Source organism: Aplysia californica, unplaced genomic scaffold, assembly GCF_000002075.1.
Source record: "Aplysia californica isolate F4 #8 unplaced genomic scaffold, AplCal3.0 scaffold00113, whole genome shotgun sequence".
NCBI classification, from domain to species: domain Eukaryota; kingdom Metazoa; phylum Mollusca; class Gastropoda; order Aplysiida; family Aplysiidae; genus Aplysia; species Aplysia californica.
The window spans coordinates 1492541-1510580 of NW_004797383.1; the positions used below are offsets into that span (position 1 = coordinate 1492541).

The 18040-nt window shown below is 37.9% G+C and overlaps 1 protein-coding gene across 2 annotated transcripts; it reads left to right on the plus strand.

Moving 5' to 3' along the window:
• Positions 1–709: 709 nt before the first annotated feature.
• Positions 710–11952, plus strand: LOC101857869. 2 transcript variants are annotated; one of them, XM_005095793.3, is made up of 8 exons: positions 710–760; positions 1191–1238; positions 4616–4759; positions 5129–5170; positions 6096–6169; positions 7693–7783; positions 9144–9288; positions 11309–11952. In XM_005095793.3, exons 3-8 carry the CDS (start codon positions 4672–4674, stop codon positions 11514–11516), a joined length of 648 nt encoding a protein of 215 aa, XP_005095850.1. In that variant the 5' UTR covers positions 710–760; positions 1191–1238; positions 4616–4671; the 3' UTR covers positions 11517–11952. The 2 variants fall into 2 exon arrangements, with proteins under 2 accessions (XP_005095850.1, XP_005095849.1); XM_005095792.3 differs by lacking the exon at positions 710–760 and adding an exon at positions 763–794.
• The last annotated feature ends 6088 nt before the right edge of the window (positions 11953–18040 follow it).

The window sequence follows — 18040 nt, forward strand, 5'->3', positions numbered from 1 at the left end:
AACTGTAGTTACCATATATATTGTTACCATATATTGGAGGATAATAATTTATTTTCTAGATGAGCCTTATGGCCTTTAAATACTAGGCTAGGGTGCCCTACTATATTAATGATAATAACAAAAAACAACAACTTTATTGTGTTATCAAGCACTATTGTCCTTTAGCTGGAGTGTAGCCACTATGATATTAATGTATGCTTAATCTAGTCGAACAAACCTTATTTGTTTGTCTGGCTTCTTTGTTTCATGTTTGTTTCGCCTTTTTTGATGGAGTGGAGGACAACCATCAATACAATCAATAATCTGGAGACTGCTATATTTGATATTAGAAGTCAATCATTAATTTTCCTGCAGTTTCGATGAACCGATGTACTGTATATCACCACAGACACTAGAACGAGAATGTCGTGTCTATGATAGGCCTATCACTATCACTCATCGTATCTTGACCCAAAAAAACAACTAATCATGAATAAACTTTGACGTGCCGAAAGTTTTTTTTTGGGTTACTTTCTTTCAAAACATCTCCATGTTGCCTTGTAACGTGTCTCGCGGTGTTTGATAATAACAAAATAGACCAATTTGAATTTAACATTAAAAGACTAAGTTAGCCAAAATCATGGGGGGGGGGGGGGGGGGGGCTTTTCAAGGAGCTTAACAATCTCCTTGCTTGTTTGTAATCCTTGATCAAGCCTCACATGTTTTATTGATCTTCTCTTCCAAAGAGTATCGCCCGGATGACGGATGTTTGTAAACATTAGTAAGAAATAGTAACAAGTTAACCGACTTTGACTGTAACCCCTTTATTGTTGTTTGTTTTTGTGTTTTTTTCAACCCATTTGGCATCGTATTACAATTACAGTTGGGTTTTGCGATTCTCGAGAGGAGTACATTTAATATTGATTTAGAAGTATTGGGTTCTTTTCTGGTTTGTGGAGACAATAATAGTACTATCTTTCTGTAAGTGAATCTTAGTGAAATTGTAAACCAGATATCTAGGGCAGGGGAATTACGTCGAACTAACACTTCTGACAGTAGAACTGTTCTAGATCTAGATCTAGATCTAGATCTAGACCAGATATCTAGATCTAGAGATCTAGTGTACTGTTAGAGGTGCAGGTCACAAAGAATCGAAAAGACCGTGAGCGTTGATTCCATTGAGAAGACTTCTTGTGACTTGAAATTTTCAGATCAGATTCTGCACTGCAAACATCATCAACAGGGATCAACAAGTATCAGTGAGTAACTGCAGCCTGTACCTTGGATGCTTTATTTTTTATTAGAGATACTGTTTTATTTTCCTTAATAATGATGATAACCGATAATAAAATGAGGTCTATTTTTCTAAATCTAGATCTAATTTAATAAAATAATAATAATAGGCTTACCTAGATCTAGTATTATATTGATAATTAATGCATCATATAAGGAAGGACTTCCGTAACGAGCGACCACCCCATCAAACACAATAAAGAAGAGGCCTAACCCTAGCCCTAGCCCTACCCCTACCCCTACCCCTAGATCTACCCCTTCCCCTAGCCCTAAATTCTGCTCTGTCTCATAGTGGTCGCTCGTTATGGAAGTTCTCCCCCTTTAAATTATATATTATTAGGCTATAATATATGCAGTGGCTACGTTCACGGCGCCTATGCAGCTTGCAAGCACTGTAGAGGCACTGTTCATGGCACTCAAGCTTCATTTAGAGGGAGCATCCACTGCCGGTTTAAGTAAGCCGGTTTTAGTCAGTGACGACATAGTGGCGTATATATTTAATATTTTGGCTTGCTTCAAGCGTTCTATCCCATTAAATGTAGGAAAAGGAAGCAGTGATCCTTGACCGATCGACCATTCATCGTTTTCCCTTACACTGAGCTCTTGCTCAGAGCTTGGCAATATAATACAAATTATACGCCTACCAAGATGTTCCAATTGCCCTATCTCGCATCTGGGCGAGACTTGTGCGCGACCTTGTGTTAGTGCGTGACGGCCCGTGATAGATACGAGTATAAACAAACGTTCCAGCACTCGTGAGTTAAAAGTGTGCAATTTTGTCTGCGGGCAGTGTGTGTGTGTGTGTGTGAGAGAGAGAGAGAGAGAGAGAGAGAGAGAGAGAGAGAGAGAGAGAAGGTGGGGAGAGAAAGAGGGAGGGAGAGACGGACAGACAGACAGAGAAAAATAGAGAAAGAAGGGTGGGGGACAGAAAGAAAGAAAGAAAGAGAAAGGGGAGAGAGAGAGACAGACAGTCAGAGAGAGAGAGAGAGAGAGGGTATTTGTTATGAATTATGTTTTTCCGTTCCTAAGCTGACCCGGTACAATACAGTCATTATTGCACTTATATTTTATGACCAGTCCCATCTTCCGAATTCCACCTTCTGTTTCCCTTCTCTCACCTCTTGTTTCCCATCATGTACCGTATCCATTTTTCCATATCCCCCCAACTTTAATTCTGTAAGGGTGCTTTGTTTTCGTTCATCTCTCTTGGAGCTGGCCAAAATATTAAATATACGTCACTGTCCTCACTGACTAAAATCGGCTGACATAAACCGACAGTGGACGCTTCCCGTAAACGAAGCTTTAGTGCCGTGATTGTAGCATCAACAGCACCTGCAAACTGCATTCAGGGAGCCGTGTACGTAGCCTGCCAGCTACATTCATGGTGCCGTAAATGTAGCCTGCAGACTACATTCATGGCGCCATGAATGTAGCCATTGCATGTATCATCATCACAGTACAGCACTCATTCCTGTTCAATGTTCAGTGCAGCTCAAGGTTTACATTACCTCCTTCATCTAACACTTAAAATACTTGTGCGTGAATGGGCATACATACTAACATACATGCTCTTTTAAACCTTCTATACGGGGTGCCCATTGCAGATGGGATCGAGTCGGGCTGGTCGAGGGCGATCGCCCCCCCTCGTCACCTGGAGGCGGTGATTCGGGCGCGATCGGCTTGTGCCAGGATAACCGCTTTGTGCCCTCTATCTCGCTAGCATACCGCCTCGACCCCCAATGGGCACTCCGTATTAGATTTTACGCTTATAAGAAATACCCAGTGCCCATTGTTGGATAGGTTCTCTAACTAATACTAAAAGATCGCCCGATTTGCAGCCTTTAAGAGAAATGCGTTTGTTTTTTAGGTTTTGAGGCCGCCAGTCGGGCGATCGGTTTGTGCAACGATGGTCGCTTTTCACCCTCTATCTGGCTAGCCCTGCTTGTACAAACTGAACCGATCGTGCCAATGGGCACTGGGTATAACACATCAAACTGTAGTAAACAGACATTTTATACTATCACAATCACAACACAATTGACAATGACTACTTGACATGCACATCATACAGTAGTCTCCGCCTAAGATCCCGATGCTTGGGAGCATGAAATATGCTGGTTTTTAGGTGAACCAAGATCTTAACCGAATGGCCAGGGGTAAGAATCCATAGAAATTCATGGTCAGGCCCATGAATGATCTTCCTTTACTTTGAAATGAACTGACGTAACTCCTGGGCACTTAAAGTTCTTTTCAGATGTCAGTTTTTCCTTTTTTCGTTGTTTGGGGGTGGGGGTGGGGCTTTTAAAAAAATACAGTGTCAGGTGGGAACCAGTTGGCTTCAAGCAATGCCCCCCACCAAAAATATATTGCTTTCCATCTCTAACGGAGTTCCCTGCTCATGTCATGATGCATCGTAAATCGTTTTGTGGTGACAACACCGACTAATTTTTTTTAAACGAAGTATTGAAAGGCAGATTCACTAGCAACTGATGACCCCATTATGCAGAGGTGATCGGACAGTCCTCGAAAGTCGCATATGGGCGCCAGTCTGTCTGGGAAGTTATAGCGCAAAACTGAAAGACAAGAGCGATGTTCGGGAAAGCATAAACATCTACGACTTCACAGTTTGATAGAATGCAGTCTGATGATTGCTTGTAGGCCCTCCACACCTAGTGTGTGATGTAAGATCAGGCAGACGGCTCAGGTGATCGGGGAAAGCAAGGCATCGACGAGTTCACACCTTGGTGCGATCCCGTATGGGGTAAACATGGTAACCGCTTTTCGAGATTTACAACAGAGGTGTGATTGCTTTCATGAGAGTGAATGATCCGTGACACGACGGACCGTACAATGATCACACATTATCGGTACTTGGTTGATCAGCTGAGTGCGCACAGGTTCCTAAATTATGACCTTCAAAACGGGATCTTAGCCAATATAGCTCCTTCAGTGCGGGATCTTAGGGGTGACTTATATATATATAGTAAAGATTCTGTTTTTCCAAAACAGGGGGATCTTAGGCGAACTGGGACCATAAGCGATGGGATCTTAGGCGGAGTATTATGAGCATGAATGCTTATAAATGATGCACTGTCAAAATTACAAGCCCTAAAAGTAGTCTGATTTTAAATCAGTGTCAGTATTCTAGTGGTTAGTCTGTTGGGCTAGCAACTGAAAGTCATGGGTTCAAACTCTTTCAGAAGCTTGATCCTGTGTACTTGGGAATGGCACTTTACATAAATTTTCCTCACTTCATTCAGGTATGTTTGCAGTATTCTGTTATTTAGGATGCCTTGGGTCCCTTAGACTTGTTTACATTATCTTGTTATTTTTTTTATTTCAGTTCACGCCATAGTAGTACAAACTCGCAGTGGAGCATAATAATCGTATATCAGCATCATGGTGTACATGAGTGTACTTCATGACTCAGATACTCGTCTGAAGCTACTTCGAGAGCCATCACTCTTGTCAAAGGCTGTATTCATTGGTAAGTGCAGGAGGTTTTTTATTTTTTAGGCAATGGTGCCTTTAATATTTTTCTAGGATTAAGGTGTCTGTTAGATATTCTATGAATTAAACTATTGAGACTGACAAATGTGAGGGCTGAATCTCTCCTCTGATGCTGTCAGGGAATTGCTGTCTTAATTCCATGTGAGTTTCACATATTTTAGTGAAAAAATAAACTGTTTGGAAAAAGTGGTCGTGTTAAAAATGTACTTACTAAACTTTAGAATTAAAAACCCTGTTGTACAAATCATGGCAGGCATGACTTATATTTTATGGTAGTATGTAATTATTAGGGTGCATGTGTATTTGTGCAAATTTATGTTTATTTGTGGATTTTTTTCATCACCAGGTTTCCTGATAGGAGTCATTGGTGTTTTCCTTTTCGGCTCAGGTATCATGTACATATTTCAAGAAATTACTGCTTTTATTTGTCTAGTACGGCCTGGCCCCTTTCATACTTGCCAAAGTAAACATTCTTCATCTCCTACTAAATTAACATAAACTGTCTTAGAATGTCATTGACATTGTGGAGTTAAAAAGTAATAATTGTACATTAAATCTTAGGGGCTTAGAAAAAGGAAGTTGTCTTTTTTTTCAAATTTCATGATTACTAATGAAGCCTGTTGTAGCTAGCTTGAAGTTTTTGAGCAGTTGTGTCAAAGTATTTGTTACATAATTACTGAATCGTCACAAAGGGATTCTTCTTCCTTCTTTCTTATTGTCTGACTCCACTGCAGAGTCAGTTTGCTTGAGTATCCCAATGTCAGTAGTAGTCAATATGTTGTTACAACCTGTACTTTGAATTTTTCACTCTGTATGTTAGAATCTGATTACTTGGTAATTATCAGTCCTACATTCAGAATGTTTTGATAATTTTATGTAAAAATCTGTTAAGTCAGTAATGCATGATTTTGAGAGGGTTTATTGCAACTTATAACGTGTAGACATTGGTCCAGACATCTATTTCTAGAGAACAGTAGAAGTGCCATAGATTGCCTGTTTTCACTTCTTTAGGAGGAAGACTCCCCATATTATTTTAACATTTTGTTATAATGTCTCTTCAAATAGCACATCATCATTCGTCAGAGTTCCATCTTTAAAATTCATTGCGGTCTGAAAAGCTCTGTTGACAAAAATTAAATAGAAAAGAAAAAAAGTGATAAACAGGACAGCTGAAAATTTTATTTTATATAAATGCTCTGCTTTTTTAGAGTGAGAGTGCGGCTCCCAGTCACTTGATGTGCATGATATGTAATGGAAGGCCTTTGACATATCTTTGTTCACCCTGTTCATCTTTTTTTCATTTTTTTTTTCAGAATCATGTTTTTTCAAGGTGTTGATTGGGCTTGTCACAGTGGGGCTCAGCTTCTTTATGGTTGATAACTATGAGGTTAGATATGACATGTTTGTTTTGAGCTTTTGTAGTATTGATAAAAAATTTCCCACTTTTGTTTCAAAACAGTACCAAAGTTAAAATTGTCATGGTATGAATGAGCTGTTATCATTTTAGTAGGATGTAGATATTACCTACAATTTTTTTGGTGACAACATGCATTATTCATTTATAGTAGACTCAAGTCCAGTATTTTGAAGTGTTGAATTCACTTTAGTTTAAAATGTTTCATATTGAAATGCTTTAGCTACATTTTTTCTTCTTTTTATAAGGAGGGATTATTATCTACAAAACAGTACTCCAGGTTGTCCATAGTTCATTTTATTGGCTTGGAGTGATGTTCTTACAGCAATTTTTTTGTAATTTCATTTTGTGTTAGACTGAATCACTGAGATACAAAATGTGGCATCTTGAAGGGAGAGCAACTGGTTCCCTCTAAAGCTCAAAGTTGAGAAAAATGCTCTCGCCTGAAAATGTAAAATCTTCTTGACAGAAAAAGAAAACTCTTTCATTACAGAAAGAGGAAAAAAAAATTATTGACAGAAAGAAAAAGATCTTGTTTACTAAAAAGAGAAAAATTTTCGTCGGTTTAAACCATTACTGTGTGCCTGTAACATATGTTCAGGACTATCTAGGAAAAAAGTATTTTCATTCAAATAAATACAGTTGATCCTGTCCATAATGGTCTCTCAAAATCACAGAAAAAAGTGATTGTTTTAGAAAAGTGGCCACTGTGAACAGGGTCTGTGCTATGATCACTTACTAAATGTTTGGAAATAAATTGTGGTGTGGTACAATATGTAAACCACCAACATCAATGCACAGGCTCAAACGAAACTTTCCTTTCTGAGTTCCCAACATTGCACGCTTTCATTTTATCTTTCCAATTTTATGTCCATCAAAATTGTCATCTAACATACGAGCTGTAAACAAAAAAAAGATGCTGTCAACAGACTCAAAGAACCCTGTAAAATTGTCATTAAAACAAAATAACACAAGAGAAAACCAACCAATAAACAGAAAAGACCATGATGAGGCAACCACTGTGAGACAATACTGCGCACTGTATGTTATATGACTGGATGACATTTACTCAGATCAGCAGCAGAGGGTTATATTACTGGCTGTTGCCTAAAGTATGGACAACGGCAATGTGCTCAGTTATTGGACACTTGCATATATCAGCATATCATTGGGTCAATTGTAAACACTGCACTAAGTCCCACCCCCTGTTGTTTAGTAGGTAATGCGTAGTCTAGGATGAGCATGGGGACAGGTCGAAGGAAGACTTTCATAACAAGTGACCGCTATGAGCAGGTTTTGAGGCTGACTTGTCACAAAAATGACAGACCATGGCCTTATTGGACAGGGATCATTATGGATTAGGTAAAAAATATAACAAAAGCTCAAAGGTGTCACAGAATGATGGCCTTTGCAGTATGTGACCACAGGGGACTGCTAAAGTAGGTTTGACTGTAGATTCTAACAATCAAATTGTTGCCTCTCTGTTTTATCGACAGATTTGCGAATTTGACAAAGAACAAGGAGAAGTGCGTCTGTCTCGTCTACACTGGTTTCAATACCTGTTGGATGTAGGCATGCAGCCATACAGTAAGTAACGTTAACATTTAGCCTGGTGCTTACTGCCTTGAAAGAAGGGACGGATGAAGATAGCGTTGAAAGCATGCATGGGTGAAAATTGTGTAAGTGAAGTTCTTCATGCATTAAGAGCAGCCAGGAAAATGATGGGGGGTAAAAAGGGCTTGAAATATACATCTAAGTCAGTTTTAATCTTCTGTAATCATAAAAACAGTGGTTAGACTGGTACATGAAAGGTCATTGGTTTAAACCACGCCAGGGGCCTGGCCTCGTGTCTTTGGGAAAGGCACTCTTTATATAATAATCCTCACTTCATCCAGGTGGGAATGGGTTCCCCTCTATAGAAAGTGAAAGATCTTGTCAGATTGTTAATGTTCGAGTTCTGAATTGCACTGTATGCTTTCTGGGAAGCCGAAAATGTTTCTGAATGTTCTTGGGTCTGCTTGGGTAATAATTGTTGGAAAGTGTATAGAACATTTTTAGAGCATGGATAAATTGGGTATGCAGTAAAAAATTAATTAAAATAGTAAAATGTTCTCACATTTCAACTGCTTAGTGTAAGACTTGGTCATGTACCATTTTAAAAAGTAACCTATGACCAGCGCTCATATGACCTTATGCAGTTGCGAGTGCCATAAAAACCCTACTAAAACGAAAACTAACATATGACCAAAAAAAACCCCAAAAGTATGGTGGAGTCTTTACACTGAGCAGTTGATTTGTGCTCCCACCTATGCCTGTTCAGAGTTGTCAAAGGTTTATGAGTATAATGAAACGTGAAATATTTGATAGCAAATAGCAAATGTTGAAATATCATATGGAAACAGCTGGCTGAGGCCTTTATTCATTAAGTTCAGAACAACCGTAGGAAAATTTGTGCTATTTCCTGACCTGTGAGTGTCCATTGTTTGCACTACTTTTTACTTAATGACATAATTATATTATGCCATTTTCTTGCATTTCCTGGGGTTTCATAGGACCAAATTTTGTGGATATGGAACACTTGACCTTTAGGTCACAGATTTGTTTACAATGAGGGGCCACGTCTTACTTCTTAACTTGTGTCACATTCACCTAAAGAGATGATTGCTTTAGGGGGTTAGTGAAAACAAACTCACAAACAATGTAAAAGTGTCAGCGACATCCTAGCTTTCAGGTGGCTGATCACAGAGAGATGAGATGCACCTTGATCCAAGACAGAGTTGCTGTCCTGATGTTATAAAAATAATGATGTGTTTACAGAATTGTTTGAGGATGCTGAGTGGAGTGATATTTGCTTCCTATAAATTTTATTCATAATTTTTTCACTGGGATGTAAAATGTTTTCTTTTCCCCTTTTCATTTCTTTGATTGGACCTCATATCACTTTCAGTTGTTGTCAAGCTTGAAGATATAAAAGACGTCAAAATTGAAGAACAAGGAGGAGATGCAGGCAAAAGATCATTTCAAGTAGCCCTGTCCTTGTATTCTGGAGTACAGCTTGGCATCACAGAAATTTTCACTACAGATCCAATTGAGTAAGTTCCCTTTAAAGGATTTACTTGTCATTTTGAGAATGAGTACATCCCAGGACAGTCATTTGCTGTTAAGCTGGTCATGAACATCTCTTTTCACTTCAACGTTATGAGTTGAGCCTCTGTTCTGAAAATTATTGCATGTTCAAGGAGACCTCTAATGGGTGGTTGCCGGGTGCTCTGGTGTGGTTTGCTTCTCTTTTCCTATCAAACATCTATCATCCTTATCTCCTCTCCTTCTTTTTTATGTTTATAACTCTCTTGTAACACCTCTAATCTTCTGACGCTCATATGACCTTATGCATTTGCGAGCTCCGTAAAACCTCCACTAAAACAAAAATTAAACAAAAGGAGGCCTTTTAAAAGACAAATGTTTTGGGAGGGTTTATAAATGGGACTTAAAGACTGACATTTGACATGACACTGTTTAGGTGAAAAAGATGTTGATTGTCATTGTCAATTCCCTTGTTTTGAGTAAGGTGGAAATTGAAAAAAATATTTGGGTACAAGAAACTAAATTTTCAAAGTAACTGAATGATAAATATATCTGTTCCAGGGGAAAAGCCATTGTCTCCTGAGAATTTTGGTAACATTCTTTTTCCTCTCAGTCAGTTTTAGTATAATCAAAATGTTTCAAAAGTCGCTAATTGGCTGCAACCCTATGTTCGACAGGTAATAAAATTGTCAATTGCACCAAACATTTACACAGTAACAGAGGACAATCACAATAACATAAAGATGGAGCATAATTTTTTTCAAGACTGAGATAATGATAATGGGAAATCAGTATTTTATTGCCTCAAAAAATGCAGATTTGTCATTATTTTGACAAGAACTCGGAGCCCCTGTCCTGGCTGGCACTACACTGGCACCCATGCCAAGTGATTTTGCTTTGTACTGTGGTGTACAGACTGCTCCTCTTGGTGGGGTCATATACTTTCAGAGTTTCTTTGAGGAATTGATGGGAAATAAACTCAAGTTGAAGACTTAATTTCAATAGAAAATGAGCTGATCTTTCTATTGGTGCCTTTTTTTAGCAAGGATTTTACTTATGGTATTCTTATTCTGCAAATAATTTTTGAAAACTGTAATGCTATTTTAAAGGCTTTCTTTTTAAAACCCAAAGGATGAAAATATACCTCTGAATGCGCCTTTGAAAGCTCGTTAGTGCTTTGCCAATTAAAAGACAGTATTTGTGTCACACCGTGGTGGAATCAGCCGCTCATCAATTGTTGGGCATGTGGAGTTATTGGTATCAACTAAAAGCTAGTTCCACTATCGTCATTTTTCCTCTACTTCTTTTGTAAGTTTGTCACTCTCTTGTGAACTGCTATTTCTGGGGTGCCTTGTTTGTGTAGTTGCGAACACCGTAAAACCTTACTAAAACTAAGATCTAGTTCATTTGTCTTGCCTTTGAGGAAAAAAAATATTGATAACTGAAAACTTACTTGTTTTGTGCTTTTAATCAACTTTTTTCAGTAAAATCCTGACAGAAATGTGTCCTTGAATGGACATAAAAGATGTTGAGCCAAAAAGAAATATTCGATAAAAATAGCCAAACTAGCGGGGAAATGGTCTTCAATCTTATTACTATGAAGAGCGCCTGTTATCACCTCGCTGCCTCACATTTAATCGTCAATCTTTTTGCCAAGCATTCGAATGCTTAGATGTCAATTTTGTTTAAATGGCTGACCTTGCGTTATGACTAGAAGGGGTTTTACTGTCCCTGGCACTTCTCCACCTCCGAATACACACATACACATACAAACAACACACACCATTGTATTAAGGGAAATATGAATTTCTTCATGGTGTACAGCATTTGGTTTTATTTGCGACAGAGCAAAGAAACAGCATTCTGAGTTGCACTGTTTTCACCGAAACCACCTGCTTAGGGGGTCGTTAGTCAGCTTACGCGCAGTGTTTACGCTATCTTTAGTAATCCAAGATTTATGTTTTGTCCTCCAAGTCTAATATTTTTATGGTATTCTTATTTGAATCTTGTGTTGTTTTCCTTTATCAGGCAGCACAAGGCTCTTTCTAAGAAAATCATGAGCTTTGTAAGTAGCACTGCTCCAACTTATGGTGTTGATGATGTGGACAAGGAGAGCAGAGATGAAGACAAATCCTCTGAAGATGATGATGAGGATGATTTTGAACAAATTTCTAAAGCAGATCTTGAGGATATGGAAGAAGGACCAGCATCAAAAGAAACAGAGCCAGCAGAATAACTCAGCCACATACATAGTTCATCTGTAGTGGCACCAACTAGAAAACTAACTAAGCTGCCTTTGTAGGAAAACATCTCTATAGGATCATCCGTAAATTGATCACATTACAAAAGTTCTCTAAGATAATGCAAAGCATTTGTCGCTGAGATAGGCAGATGAGTCAGGCTACTGCTGATTTTTTACTTCTTACCTTTGTCATCACGTTTTTAAGTCAGCAACTCCAGTCGTGCTTGTTCTTACTGTCTAATGTAATGAACATTTCGGATTATTTTGTAGTGACTAGTTTTTTTGTGATAACTTTAGAAAAATACTATACATAAATTTAAATAAACCTTTTATGACATAGCTTTGGAAACTGGTTTTTTATTTTATTATTTTTGGGATTCATACGTTGTTTTGAAATTTGTCCAATTGCAATGAAATTTTCTTTTTTTTTGTTTCTTAATAGTCTATGTCATCTATTTGTTTTTTGTTTTAGTTAGAATTCTACTTTTTTAAAGAAAGTTTCTACCCTTCTTTTGATGCAGTATGACTTTGGTCAAAAATTATTATTTTTCTTTTCTACATTGTGGTGTCTAGAGATTCCCGTAGGTGTTGAGGTTTGCAATTTTTTAGAATTAGATTTTAGACTTTGTGTTGCAATTTTTAGTAATTGTATTTAACTTTAGGCTTTGTGTTGCAATTTATTGAATTATGATTTATTGTTTGTTACGTCAATTGCCTTCCTCATATCTCGTAAAAGAGTTAAAACAGGTGAAGACAGCTCTTTGGCTTTGGGTTATGTAGGAGTTTTCAGACTTCTCCACCCATTTGGCTTGGACTCATTGGGGAAGGGCGTTAGATTCAGAAGCCCATCTTTTAAATGATGGAATAGTGTTTATAATAAAAGTATTAAACTTATACCGTTCCAGATGGAGAGAGTCGTGACCTCTTAAGAGTATCGTGCAATGTTTGGGAGTAGATTCTTCCTCTTCTTTTGTCTAACTCCCGGTTCACCGTGTGATAATGTTAAGTCTGATATCTGTACTCTACAGTTACAAATCATGTACTCTTTCATTTTTGCGTTTTCTGTTCTGTTTTAATGCTTTCTTTATGTGTTGATGGGTGTGTGTGTTTGTGTGGAAAGGCGGAGGGAGGGATGCTTCGAAGGACTGAGCTATGTTGGTTAGTATTTATTAAATGTCTTAAATTTTAAAGACTAGATTTTCTTCAATGTGGAAATGATCTCCAGTGGCTGTGCATGCTTTTAGTGTCGGCCCAGACAGTTTAATTGAATTGAGATTCCAAATTTTAATATGGAGGAGGGGGGCAGTAAATCCTACATGACAACAGTTTATGAATACAAGCGGATAGCTAGAGAACGGCAACTTAACACCATTGGCCGATATTTATAGTAACAGCCACCTTGTTTGACCTCGCAAGGGGGATGCCCGCCGCGTCATCTGATCGTGATTCTGAAAGCAATTATGATTTTGTGTTGCGAGAGGTTTGCACGATCAGTTTCCAAGCTTCGCTCTTTGAGTCTTTCCTTGTTGTTCCCCTAGGTCTACTACTTTTGCACCTCACAGTATCCATTTACAAACCTTGCAGTCTCGAATTAGATCTACTCCATTTGCAGCTCAGCGTCCTATTGAGTCCAATCTCTTGTAAGTGCTTAATTTCTTTTGCTTACAAAACTTTAAAAGAAACGATCCGCATCGAAACGGTCGATCATTTGCGCTGCGTCGTTGAACTTTGTTTGAACTTGCTTTCGTACATAGGCCTACTCTTAGTCTTCTTCTTCTTCTTAGTTTACGTAGTGTACAGCATCAGAATCAATCTGGGCGGAAGAAGGGTGCTGCACAATCACAGACGACCGAACTGAGCAGTTCTACAAGTTGCAAAGAAAATAATCAGAGTCGGCAGGATGCTGTTGTGTGGTTGTGTTGCCAACATGACTGACAAAGTGAGAATCCCTCAATGATGTCAAACAAGATGGCTGTTACTATAAAAATCAGCCAATGGTGTTTAGTTGTCGTTCTCTAGCTATCCGCTTGTGTTATGAATCCTAGCATATGCTGTGCTGTTGCATTTACAATAACTTCACTAACCGCAAAAGCCATAATATATTTTACTTTTGCTGATAAACCAAAAACCATGGTGCAGTCCATTGTAAATGATAGACCAAAAACTGTAATGTATTGCCCTTTAGATGACAGACTACAAAAATCATTGTGTTTTATCACTCATGCTTGACTTCAAACACCATGGTATATTGCTCAATAGTTGATAGACAACAAAAACTATTGTTTCTTCAACAGTGATAAGTAATAATAATAAATTCCAGAGGCTGGTGTATCCGGCTACAGATTTATGCTCTGAATAGTTTATGTTGATGTCCTTCAGAGACATCTTCAGAGTGTCTTTGTTGCACTTTTTTGGTGCACCAACATTATGCTTCCTTGAGGACAGTTCAGAAAAAAAATACTTATTAACAGTGCCAGTGGTTAGAGGGTAAGTCTGGAAGGTCATTTTTCTTTTCTCTCACTTTGTTGTTTCTGTCTTGTCTCTCTTGCTTTTTACTTGATTATAAATAAGTGTTACTGTTTTGATGTGCTTCTCTTTACCAAAATGAACAAACAGATCAATCTTCAGTGTCAAGATTGGCTCCAAAACGAGAAACTTGATTTTTCCTTTGATGCAGTCTTTGGTGTAGGTCACATCAATAACTTCATCCTGCGCTGTCTGTTCTGTGTCCCATTTTTTAAAATATTGCTGTTCAGTTTTTTTAATATGCGCCCCATGGTTGTGGTTGTTGGTTCTATTATGCATAAAACATTTTAAAATTTCACAGCAATATTTTGTGTTCAAAGATTCACTTAGGTTTGGATACCTAGAAAAAGTGTTTAATTCTCAGTGTCAGCACAGTCTCTGAAGTTTGTTAGGGTGCCCTTGTGTGGAAAAGAAATATTGTGTGTACCTGATTAGGTTTAGTGATGTCTGAGTGATTTACAAGTGTCAATATATTGTAATCACTGCAGCCTACTTGCTTTCAACATCTTGGTGAACACTGCACTACTGCTCCTTGGCTCCTTCTTACTGCTGACTTTCAGCCACACCCCGGATCTTAGGGTAGGTAAGATTTAACACCTAGCCGTTTCAGATTAGGGCGAAAAATTGTGGAGATCCTGTGAAAGTTGCACACGTTAAGCCTATCTGTACACCCTGGGGGCATTTTTTACCCCCCGCGGTTGTATTCTTCACATTTTAGAATACTTCTAGTACAAAGATCTCTTTGAAATTTTCTGTAATTTCTCAGAAAATCATTTTGACAGACTGCTATGCAAAGCGTAGGGATTGGATTAACGAGTAAATTTTCTATTTGAAAGTGGTGGCACAGAGTTCACCTCGTCGTATGGATACGATAGTAAAACACGACATACTGATAGGATTAAAGATCCCTTGGTGGTCTAAAATTGATAAGAGTAGGCTTCAGCCGCATCCTAGGCAAAATTCAAAATGAATCATTCCTACCTAACTAAAAATGGTTAATGTATCCTGCTCACTCATATGACCTTATGCAGGTGCGAGCACCATATAACGCTTACTAAAGCAAAACAACAGAACATAACACTAACAGAAATGTTCTGTCCAGTTTGATATTCTTCACGGTACAAATATTGTGGACCAAATATCTGGTGTAATGGTTAGGCTCTTCACCATCATGTTAAAAAAACCACACAAGTCTGGTTCCCTGGTGGCGAAGTCTAAATTTTGATTGAGCATCTCCATTTATTTACTTGGATGTTTTGTTCTACTTGAGCCTCCAGAATGATCTAAATTGTGTTTAGGGGTACAGAATACAGTCACAATCTCACAATCTGGGCAAGGATAACCAAGTGGTGTAAATTAGTGTTGATTTTGTTTTATATTTTTTCCACAAAGTACATTGATGTCACTTTTGTGTGTTTCAGGGTGCCAAAAACCACGGAAGATGTTATGCATTTCTTAAATTTTCTTTTTAAACAGACATTGATTGCTGTGTTTTTCTGAGTAGTTTACAAGTGGGTTGAAAATGATTTATCGTCTGCACTTTTTAGCAGTTTTTGATGAGCCCCCATTGTTTCAGTATGATCAATTTATGTCAATGAATAACCTTGTATTTTGACATTTTTGCATGTACAATCTCTTCTTAACCTAAAATAACCGGTGTATCGTTATGTCAGACATATATGGTTTTGGTTTGTCTTACACTTTTTATTTTTTGTTATTAGTAATAACGTCACTTCGTCAGCCACCCAGAATAAGATTTTGTTTTGATTACTATTGAGATTGTCTTTGTGGATGCTTTAAGCCGTAGGGCTTGCATATATATACTGCCTAGCTCACATTGAAAAATTTAGACTTTTTTCATCCCCTTACGCACACATCTGTATGCTTGTGTTTTCAGAGCGCAATGTTGTTTCCTAACTTATGTTTAATGGGTAATATGTTAGGTCATTTGTTTATGAGCTTGACAGTATGTGTGTTTAGAGTGTGCGTGTATTTGAGAATGTAACACGTTGTAAGGATGCATGTTTGGAAAGTACATGAATGCAATTCGACATGTGTCTATGTGTGAGAAAGGGAAAAAGGTGTGTGTAGATTGTAGATGTGTGTGTGGATTGTAGATGTGTGTGTATGCATGTTTGTATGTGTGTGTGTGAGTGTGTACATATGTGTGTGTGTATGGAGAGAAAGGGGTTGACATCATTAGAGGGTCAGACATGGAAGCCATATGAGGCTTATTAGCAGATTATACCTTCTTTTGTTAGGTAATTTGTGGCTAGCTGATGTAATTTTTTGAGTATTTATGTTGGAAGACGCTATTTACTCAGTTTGGTAATTTAAATGCTAATTTCTGTGTAAAATTGCAAGCACATTTTTTGTCCTCACTGGATTTGTAAACTTTCAAGTCTATCAATAAGACCGGGAAACAACTAAAAAGAAATTAATGGGGCATAATCAGTTGGAGAGTTGAATCGATAATTTGTACAGTTACTTGTTAGATGCTAAAAATGTGGTAAACTTTTCTCTGTCAGAAATGGTCTCATTGGCCACAGCAGAAGTCACAAGTCATCGTAAGCTTTGATTCTTCAAATTTTTCTATTTCCATGGAGAAATATTCTCCTCTACGAATGTATTGGTCATTGTCGGACTTTGGTGGACAAGCTATTACTTTTATTTGTAAATGTAAAATACTTCACATACCTGCTTCCTGTACAGTGAACCCTTTGAGCCCTCGCCACCGGTGCTTGGGTGGCTTGTAAAACTGCCTGTATGCCTAACCACCGGTACAGTGGTGAGGAAGACCTATCCTCAAACAAGCCTGTTGGGGACAAATCGCGCTCGCGAAAACATGTTTTGTTTACTTTTAAGGACGTTACTGATTATTTTAAAGACCTTTCTGAATTAAATGCTCGTAATGATGAGGACTACCATGAGTGAGATATGGAATGTGATTCTGACAATCACATGAATGTTAGTAAAATATCGCTGAGGAGCTCAGGCAGAGGGGCACTGTAGCATCAGCAGGTCAGGGGTCAAAGGGTTAATGCCCCCCCCCCTCACTTGTCTGGCCCCAGCTGCTTCCTTCAGCTGTGTCGCATCCAACCCCTGGGTGATTGCCTTATCTCTGATGAAGACAAGACTAGTGATAATTTGTTTCAGAGGGAATATTCTTGAAGAGCCCATCGCGATTTCAGTACGTAATTGTCACACCTAGATATAAATGTCCACTAAGTGGAGTGCATTACCAGTGTATTTGGATGTAACAATCAGAAGTGAAGTAATTATTTTTATTCTGTGCTAGTGAATTGTACAAATGATGTGAACCTTCGTATTGGTGCAGAGAATTATTTTGCTCGCAGAATTGTCTAATTTATAGATTATTAATGGATTTGTCACTTCTTTTCATGTCTTTCTGTGAAATGAAAAAGCAGTTTGAAGTTCCTTGAGAAAGAGGAAAATACTACAAATGTTAAGGGAAAAAACCAGAAGATAACATAGAGTAGAGAGTACTGAGGAATAAAAAAGCAAATGCTTCTCCTCTCATTGTTATGTACACAAGTGTAAAATGTGTTTTTCTTTTGTGAAAATGTAGAAGTGATAAAAATTAGTTACTATAGTATGAGTTGATATTGAGCCAAATACCGAGCCAAAAACTGATAAGATTGTGAAGTAATTTGATTCACAATTATTTTCACATCATTTCACATTGAAGCTTTTTAATGTACTGCTGTACCATACAAGTGAAGTATAGATATATAGTACACTTGTACCATTTATCAAAAATGGCTAGTTGGTTTTGAAATCAGGTGTGTGACATAAGAAAGGATCACAGAATGTAAGGAAAATATTGCTTTCTGTCGTAAGGCCTTGGTTTTGTGCTTGCTGGACAACATGTATTTATGTGTTGTATGTTCATGTATGTATGTGTTGTATGTTCATGTATGTATGTGTTGTATGTTCATGTATGTATGTGTTGTATGTTCATGTATGTATGT